This window comes from Protomyctophum bolini (genome assembly GCF_963924005.1).
Source record: "Protomyctophum bolini genome assembly, chromosome: 4".
NCBI lineage: Eukaryota > Metazoa > Chordata > Actinopteri > Myctophiformes > Myctophidae > Protomyctophum > Protomyctophum bolini.
The window spans coordinates 51,565,614-51,575,790 of record NC_137865.1 but is presented as its reverse complement, the minus strand read 5'-3'; the positions used below and the strand labels follow the sequence as shown (position 1 = coordinate 51,575,790).

General features: G+C 40.9%; 1 protein-coding gene across 1 annotated transcript in view; it reads left to right on the top strand.

The window, feature by feature from the left end:
• Positions 1–9,531: 9,531 nt before the first annotated feature.
• LOC308314669 (kelch domain-containing protein 3-like) overlaps positions 9,532–10,177 on the top strand; it is a gene marked incomplete at both ends in the record, with an annotated part of 1,122 nt that continues 476 nt past the window's right edge. Inside the window, one exon of the mRNA XM_080762301.1 lies at positions 9,532–10,177. This exon is cut by the window's right edge and continues 476 nt beyond it. Coding sequence (XP_080618427.1) covers positions 9,532–10,177 — 646 coding nt within the window.

Sequence of the window (10,177 nt, the reverse complement as noted above, 5' to 3'; positions counted from 1 at the left end):
GGGGAGAGAACCCGTTCCGACCCGTTCCGTTCCGACCATCGCTACGGACCAGGGCAGAGTGACCCAGTAGGAGAGTGGCGACAGTAGCGTTTGACTCCCATTGTAAAACAATGGAATGCAGGAAGTGCTCCTTCTATCTCGATGGGATAGTTCCAGCCAGATAGGAGCAATGTTTGGAACTAAAGCCCCAATAGGTCAAAGCGTGTCGCTACTCTCCTACTCTACACTCTGGACCAGGGTGGGTATTCCTAGGAGAAAACCATCGACCTTCCCACCACCTTCCTACTCCTAGGATAACCCTTCGGCACACTATAAAGGCCACATTCACACTGGTCAGCCAAATCCAGCCTGAATCAGATCTGTGCCAGTAAGTAGGGTCCAGATTGGAATCCCGATCCCGTTCGTCTAAATGAGTGTAAACGCAAAGCAAGTAGCGCTTACTGCGTTCAGACTGAGACGGATCTCCTGAAATCAGAGTTGAAGTTTGTGTTTAGGAGTCCATGTGACTTATTTAGACAAATGGGATTCCGATCTGGATGTGGTTCACGGATCTGGTTCCGGCTGGATTTGGCTGCCAGTGTAAATGGAACCTAAAAAAAAAAAAGAAAGTACAACAAAGACTTTTTCCCCACGTGGGATCGGCACAAATTCAGAAGCATTAAAACCAGATATTGAAATCCATTCTGTGTATTCAACTTAGGAAAAAAAGAAACAGAACAAAAAAGGCTGCACTATGTAACTTTCCTCAAGTTTCCTCTATAACCCCCGGGTTTGAACCGAACCCGGGGGCTCTGTCTGTCCTGCGTGCGCAAGTGCTGACATTTTTAGCCATTGAGCTAATAGAGCCTTATATCTGCTTGCTCAGGGGATAAATAATACAATTAATTTTATTGACCTTCAGGTGAAAAATTGTGCCAAACCAGAAACAACAAAGGATCGTGTCAAAGGTCATGTAAATAGACCAAAAGAAATGTATAAAAAAAGACTGTATAAAGTTATATCGTATTAACATGCTTACAAATAATACATTTTATTCGTTAAAAAAGTTACATAGTGCCGCTTTCTAAACGGCAACTCATTTCAAACCAGCTCAGAATATAGAACCAATGGAATGTCGTTTTACTGCAAAAAACAACATTTCTCCATTAGATTTAAATGTCTCACATTATAATATATAAATAGATCACATGGAAACACCATGTTGTTGTACTCCGTCCTTCCTAATAGGTTCCCAAAATAAACCTCGTATAAATAAACTACTTGAACAGCACATGAGCCAGACTATCATACTAGGACCTTTATTCTGAAATATATATATATATACCACTATCATAGGACCTTTATTCTGAAATATACCACCTTCTGATTGCACTGATACTATTAAGTATTTAAAAAACTAAAAAGAAAAAACTAGAAGAAGATTCTATTCTATTTCTCCGGTTGTGTTTTTTGTGACTGTACATACACTGTACCTGTACTGTATATACCTGTTTACTGTTTCTGTGAGACTTGTGTGGATTTATGGGTCTTTGATCTGTGTTGACGTTAATAATAATAATAATAATAATAATAATAAATAGGCCATATTTTTCATGGACAGATACCGTTTCAGGGAGATTTTCTGCATGGGGAGATTTTCTGCGTGGGCAGATGTCTGCGTGGGCAGATGTCTGCGTGGGCAGATGACTGCATGGGCAGATGTCTGCGTGGGCAGATGACTGCATGGGCAGATGTCTGCGTGGCCAGATGACTGCATGGGCAGATGTCTGCGTGGCCAGATGACTGCATGGGCAGATGTCTGCGTGGCCAGATGACTGCATGGCCAGATGACTGCATGGGCAGATGTCTGCGTGGACAGATGTCTGCGTGGGCAGATGTCTGCGTGGGCAGATGTCTGCGTGGGCAGATGTCTGCGTGGACAGATGTCTGCGTGGCCAGATGTCTGCATGGGGAGATGTCTGCGTGGGCAGATGTCTGCGTGGGCAGATGTCTGCGTGGGCAGATGTCTGCGTGGGCAGATGTCTGCGTGGGCAGATCTCTGCGTGGGCAGATCTCTGCGTGGGCAGATCTCTGCGTGCAAAAAACAGGCAACGAAACCTTCAGAGCAGTCCGTGTGGCCTCATACACACATATCAAACTAACACTTGTGTTTGATCGCCCCCCCTCCCCCCATCAAACACGTGTTTGGTCGAACCACGTGACTTCCATTGGAAAAGCATTGAGGCGGCCATGAAACACAGACGGAAACACAGAATGTCCGTTTTGATATGTGTGTATGATGCCTCAGAACACACCCATCGAACAACAATGTTTGGCCAAACCATGTGACTCCCGTTGGAAAAGCATTGAGGCGGCCTGCATCAAACGCAGACAGAACGCAGAACGTGCATTCTGTGTGTGTGTGTGTGTGTGTATGAGGCCTCGGGAGTTATGTGGGGCGGGTTGTCTCGCCACTGTATTTAGAAGACAAACTAAACTATAATAGTGTGTGTGAGTGCAGTTGAACGTAACAATTAATTAGAATGAAGTTGAACTTAATTAATTAGAATGAAGTTGGACTTAACAATTAATTAGAATGAAGTTGACTTAACAATTAATTAGAATGAAGTTGACTTAACAATTAATTAGAATGAAGTTGAACTTAACAATTAATTAGAATGAAGTTGAACTTAACAATTAATTAGAATGAAGTTGAACTTCATTAATTAGAATGAAGTTGACTTAACAATGAATTAGAATGAAGTTGAACTTAACAATGAATTAAAAATGCAGTTGACTTAACAATTAATTAGAATTACGTTGAACTTTACAATTAATTAGAATGAAGTTGAAATTAACAATTAATTAGAATGAAGTTGAACTTAACAATTAATTAGAATGAAGTTGAACTTAACAATGAATTAGAATGAAGTTGAACTTAACAATTAATTAGAATGAAGTTGAACTTAACAATGAATTAGAATGAAGTTGAACTTAACAATTAATTAGAATGAAGTTGACTTAACAATTAATTAGAATGAAGTTGGACTTAACAATAATTAATTAGAATGAAGTTGACTTAACAATTAATTAGAATGAAGTTGACTTAACAATTAATTAGAATGAAGTTGAACTTAACAATTAATTAGAATGAAGTTGAACTTAACGATTCATTAGAATGAAGTTGAACTTAACAATTAATTAGAATTAAGTTGAACTTAACAATTAATTAGAATGAAGTTGAACTTAATTGATTAGAATGAAGTTGACTTAACAATGAATTAGAATGAAGTTGAACTTAACAATGAATTAAAAATTCAGTTGACTTAACATAATTAGAATGAAGTTGAACTTAACAATTAATTAGAATGAAGTTGAACTTAACAATTAATTAGAATGAAGTTGAACTTAACAATTAATTAGAATGAAGTTGAACTTAACAATGAATTAGAATGAAGTTGACTTAACAATTAATTAGAATGAAGTTGAACTTAACAATTAATTAGAATGAAGTTGACTTAATAATTAATTAGAATGAAGTTGACTTAACAATTAATTAGAATTAAGTTGAACTTAACAATTAATTAGAATAAAGTTGGACTTCACAATTAATTAGAATTAAGTTGAACTTCACAATTAATTATAATGAAGTTGACTTCACAATTAATTAGAATGAAGTTGAACTTAACAATGAATTAAAAATGCAGTTGACTTAACACTTAATTAGAATGAAGTTGAACTTAACAATTAATTAAAAATGCAGTTGACTTAACAATTAATTAGAATGAAGTTGAACTTAACAATGAATTAAAAATGCAGTTGACTTAACAATTAATTAGAATGAAGTTGAACTTAACAACGAATTAAAAATGCAGTTGACTTAACAATTAATTAGAATGAAGTTGAACTTAACAATTAATTAGAATGAAGTTGAACTTAACAATGAATTAAAAATGCAGTTGAACTCCAAAACAATGTACATTTTCTATGTGAATCGTTGCATGAATCAAGTCAAGTCCAGATACTGCCTTCTTTACAGAGTCACGATGATTAGTCCACATTCCGCTTGCTGCTTGGGTCCGTAGATATATAAGTGTCTTCTACTTCTGCCATAATTAATACGTGATACAAAAAAAAAAATACAAAAAACGTTAACTTTCCTAATCAGGTAGTCTAGTGTGACGAGTGAGACGAATCCAAACACAAGTTTTGTAGACATGAATGTTTTTAAGGAGGTCGTTTAAATCGGTGTTATTGGTGTGCAATGATGCAATAAAAAAGAAAAATACCTGTGTTTCTATAGCCATGATCACCACACTTTTCTGTTTTGTAATGTGAAAAAAAAAAACCCCACTGGGCTTGCTGTTAACTTGTGATTGTTTTCTTTTCTTTGGAGTAGTGTGATGATGATGATGATGATCAATATTAAGGCGTGTGTGTTAAACAGAAATGCTAGTTTTGACTTTTACTGCTTTCAACGAAAAGGGACTTTATTGTGATTGCATTTCAAAAGCAACTACTAGGGGTGTAACGATACATTGTGACGATACGCATTTACGATACGTGGCTGACGGAACGATACATGGACGATTTGGTTCAATGATTACGATACCATACCATACGCTATGCTACGCTATGCTACGATACGATACGATACGATGATTTAAAATCGATACAGTAACTATTTAGAAAATGAATCAACCCTGTGTGAAATGCACATCGTTTATTTAAGGGAAACATTTATTATTATGGATAAAAAAGTACAAGCTTTTGTACAAAAGTATAAAGTCGCATTTTGAGCTTGTAGATCGGCTATTATTTGCTACATTTGAATTGAAATAATGTCTTTTTTTGTTTTTTTTGCTATTTTTGAATTAAGGAATCCTGAAAAGTAACCTTTTTATATAATTTCAAATGCATTTAGTTGTAGTTATGTTAACTTTATGAACTAAATACAGATACATTTGACATAAAATAAGACAATAACATTCCTACGAGTCATTAAAGCTATACATATCTCGACTGAAGTCCTTAAAGCGGGTCATTATGTTTGGAATTGTAACAGCCGGAATCATTTGTTTTTGTCAGTAATCTGATATTAACCTGCGGGTCGAATTAAGTGTAACGGCCAAGCTACACCAGGCAATTGTGCGCGCGTGCGTATGCGTTTACTGCGCGCGTACAGTGCGTTTGGATAGGACCAATATATGTCAATGATACCAGACGCACAGATACCCGCACAAATCTGCCGCACGCCAAAGATCTGGTGTAGCCGGGGCATTTCGCGCGCATATTTTGTGCGAGCAGTGCGCTTACGTCAAACGCACACATGCCCGGTGTAGCTTGGCCGTGATTGGGGGGCTGCATGTGGCCTGGCAGGGGGCAACATAACCCATGTACGGTATGGTCTACAGTACGGTTACACCCCTAGGAACTACAGTACTGTATATGTAAACCTGCAAGGTGGCGCTGTTCTCGATGTCCCTCAAAATAATTATTGTCACCAAAAGTTACAGTAGTTTGCATATTCGTGTGTGTGTGTGTGTGTGTGTGTGTGTGTGTGCGTGTGTGCGTGTGCGTGCGTGCGTGCGTGCGTGCGTGCGTGCGTGCATGTGCGTGTGCGTGTGTGCGTGTGCGTGTGCGTGTGCGTGCGTGTGTGTGTGTGTGGTGGATGTGTGAATGATGACACAAGAATCATTGACTGAACCTTTAATTTGTGTCGTATGTTTTGATTGGATGGATTTTAACATAGATGTATATTTATTAATAATGTATTATATTATTATTATCATAACGACCAAAATGCTTTACGCTCTTCTGGCTCTGTGCCTAAAAATAAGATTTATGTCAAACAGATAAATGTGATTTTTTTCTTTCTTCTGGCTTCTGATATTGTGTTTAAATGGAGAGGTTATGTTGATGTCACTGGAAAAAAAAGGTGTTACAAATTACAAAATGATATTTTCTATATAAAAAGAATACGAAAGAAAAACAAAACCAGAAACAGTCTCTCATTTTGTCCAGTTACGTTTGAGGCCGCTAGAGGAGCGATATGAGGCCGCTAGAGTAGCGATATGTGGCTGTATGAGGCCGCTAGAGGAGCGATATGAGGCCGCTAGAGTAGCGATATGTGGCTGTATGCGGCCGCTAGAGTAGCGATATGTGGCTGCATGAGGCCGCTAGAGGCGGGATCAACGCGAGACTGATGACAACCTAACAGGACTACAACTCTAATGTAAACACAGCCTAACAGGACTACAACTCTAATGTAAACACAACCTAACAGGACTACAACTCTAATGTAAACACAGCCTAACAGGACTACAACTCTAATGTAAACACAACCTAACAGGACTACAACTCTAATGTAAACACAACCTAACAGGACTACAACTCTAATGTAAACACAACCTAACAGGACTACAACTCTAATGTAAACATATAGAAAAGAGGCGTTTCTTGAGGCCTCTTGACGCAAGAGTGACACTAATTACGCCGCGGACACCCATTTGAAAAGACATGCCAGGGACCCCCATAAGAGAAGATTCTTACGGCTCTAGCAGTGATTTTCAACCCGTTTAATTTCAAGGACCCCCAGTTTGACCTGCATTAGTCTACGGACCCCCATTTAATGACATTTCTATCTATCCCCAATTTATATTGTAAAATAAATGTTAAATTAAAAAGAGTCACAGACCCATAAGGGTCCATTTGGTTCCTGACTATCATTTAGCTGCGGGGACCCCCTGGAACTCCCTCAAGGACCCCCTGGGGGGTCCCCGGACCCCACTTTGGGAACCACTGGCATGCAAGCAGTTTAGCAGCCAATCAATGCTGAGCTTCTATACAATCCTCTATGTCCAATCAATGCCGAGCATGTGTCCCCTCCTCTCGTCCAATCAATGCTGAGCATCTCCGTGTTTCTCATTAGCAGATCAATGTGAGAGTCATTAGAGCATCGTTAACACTGTCAGGTCTGTGAGATCTAGTGCCAGATCTATACGTCACTGTCTTGTCTTCTCCAAGAACACACACGCCTCTCAGCTTGCGTTATGTGCGTGTGTGTGTGTGTGTGTGTGTGTGTGTGTGTGTGTGTGTGTGTGTGTGTGTGTGTGTGTGCGCGCGCGTGTGCGTGTACATTGGAACTACAGTATAGAAAGTGTACAGGATGCCGGGTCAACATATTAACCTCTGTGTGAACAACATGCCGTCTAAATTACATTTTAACCTTGGCAACGACCTGCAAGGTCGTCGAGGTGAGGTCACTATAGGCACGTGCACACATAGACAACAAAAGGGGCTTCAGCCCCTGCCCTTTTACCCATGAGCAGGGGGCGGCGGTGGCTCAGTGGTACAGAGTGGCCGGATGGTAACCGTGAGGTTCCCGGTTCGATCCCCGTGGACTCCCCCAGAGTTAGTGTCAAAGTGTCCTTGAGCAAGACACTGAACCCCTGATTGCTCCTGATGTGCTGGTTGGTGCCTTGCATGGTTTCCTCCACCATCGGTGTGTGTGAATGTGTTTGAATGTAATGCACACTATATGTAAAGGTGTGTGAATGTGTGTGTGAATGGGTGAATGTAATGCACAATCTATGTAAATGTGTGTGAATGTGTGTGAATGGGTGAATGTAATGCACAATCTATGTAAAGGTTTGTGTGTGTGTGTGTGTGTGTGTGTGTGTGTGTGTGTGTGTGTGTGTGTGTGTGTGTGTGTGTGTGTGTGTGTGTGTGTGTGAATGGGTGAATGTAATGCACAATCTATGTAAATGTGTGTGAATGTGTGTGAATGGGTGAATGTAATGCACAATCTATGTAAAGGTTTGTGTGTGTGTGTGTGTGTGTGTGTGTGTGTGTGTGTGTGTGTGTGTGTGTGTGAATGGGTGAATGTAATGCACAATCTATGTAAATGTGTGTGAATGTAATGCACAATCTATGTAAAGGTGTGTGAATGTGTGTGTGTGTGTGTGTGTGTGTGTGTGTGTGTGTGTGTGTGTGTGTGTGTGTGTGTGTGTGTGTGTGTGTGTGTGTGTGTGTGTGTGTGTGTGTGTGTGAATGGGTGAATGTAATGCACAATCTATGTAAAGGTGTGTGAATGTAATGCACAATCTATGTAAAGGTGTGTGAATGTGTGTGTGTGTGTGTGTGTGTGTGTGTGTGTGTGTGTGTGAATGGGTGAATGTAATGCACAATCTATGTAAATGTGTGTGAATGTAATGCACAATCTATGTAAAGGTGTGTGAATGTGTGTGTGTGTGTGTGTGTGTGTGTGTGTGTGTGTGTGTGTGTGTGTGTGTGTGTGTGTGTGTGTGTGTGAATGGGTGAATGTAATGCACAATCTATGTAAAGGTGTGTGAATGTGTGTGTGAATGGGTGAATGTAATGCACAATCTATGTAAAGGTGTGTGAATGTGTGTGAATGGGTGAATGTAATGCACAATCTATGTAAAGGTGTGTGAATGTGTGTGAATGTGTGTGAATGGGTGAATGTAATGCACAATGCTGCAGTGAATAATAGATCCTAATTTTTCAATAAATGCTCGCGGGCCAAGTGTGTTAATGGTGTTTAAGGTTTGCGTTTGCACCGTTTGTTTTGTGGTCAAGATGGTCCATCCCCCGCGACCCGACTACGGATAAGCGGTTGAAGATGGATGTGTCCAGAAAAACCGTGCACGCCCACTGCTATAGGCTCTAGGCTCTATATCGTTATATAAACACACCTACCATGGGAGCCAATGGGAGGAGCGGGGGGGGGGGTGTAAACATCATCAGCTCTTCTTCTGTGGTAAATAAATAACATCCCGAGGAACACGCTCTGGTATTGACCCGACCTCCCTGGCGTTATGCTAATTTATGCAAATCACAGCCTGATCAGCTGACAAATCAATACTGTTTAATGCACACAGGGGTGCGACTAACTGGAATTAAAATATGGGACGCCCAAGATTTGTTTTCAATTATATACAGTATTACAATTTAGGCATTTAGTAGACGCTCTTAATCCAGAGAGATTTACATTAAGCAAGAACCAAAATGAATGCATAATGCTTGTCATTCAGCCTCACTTTGAGTTGCTCAGTGGACTGTCTCTCACACAGCGATATGGAGAAAAATATCACACCCGTGTGACGTGAGCGGCACTGTTATCACCATACATCACATTCCGTGCTCAGCCAGTCAGCCTGAGCACATTCCGCGCACACACACACACACACACACACACACACACACACACACACACTACAACAGTGTTAGGGAACCCTGTAAAGTGTGGAAGACCCATAGATCCATAGACCCATAGATCCATAGATCCATAGACCCCAAGGTAGCCGCAATTAAGTAATAAATATAGCAATAGAGTTCAAAGGGTGCAGATGAAGAACAGATGCACTAATTGGCGTCGTTAAGGCGTGCATGGCAACAGTTTGTGTCTCGTGTGATGTCACACCAGAAGATATAAGATGATGCACCGTGTTGAAAATGACTGTAGACGTCGAGAGAGAGAAGAGAGCGAGACAGACAGACAGACAGACAGACAGACAGACAGACAGACAGATGTTGTCTTGGACCGTTTCCAAAGCAGGAGGACCAAAGCGAGTCTGTCATGCTGCTGTAGCAGTGAGGAACAAACTGTATTCCTTTGGAGGCTACTGTGATGGATGGACCTTCAACAACATGGGACAGATGGATGTCCATGTCTTCAACACAGTGTCTTTATGCTGGAAGAAGTTACCTCCAGTGGAACCAGGAAGAGGAGACGGTCACCTTGAGGTTCCATCCATGCGCTTCGGCCACACAGCTGTGTTGGTTGAAGATACAGTCTACATCTGGGGAGGGTGGCCTTACTGCAATGTGCTTTATGCATTTGATGTTGACTCCCACAGATGGTTCCAACCCAGGGTTTCTGGGACTGTTCCAGAGGAGAGGAGCTACCACTCAGCCTGTGTGTTGGAGAAGGTCATGTTTATCCATGGAGACACCAAGCTGACTGGATGCACTAATGACATGTACAAGTTGGACACCAGCACAATGGTCTGGACTTTAATTAACACCAGAGGAACTCCACCTCCTGCTTCAAACTGTCACTCTGCCACCATCATTGGTACCAAGATGTTTGTATTCGGGGGCCGGAGGGGGTACCAGGGGGTCTACAACACCATCAGAGTGTTTGACACAGAGACAAACACCTGGCTGGACACAC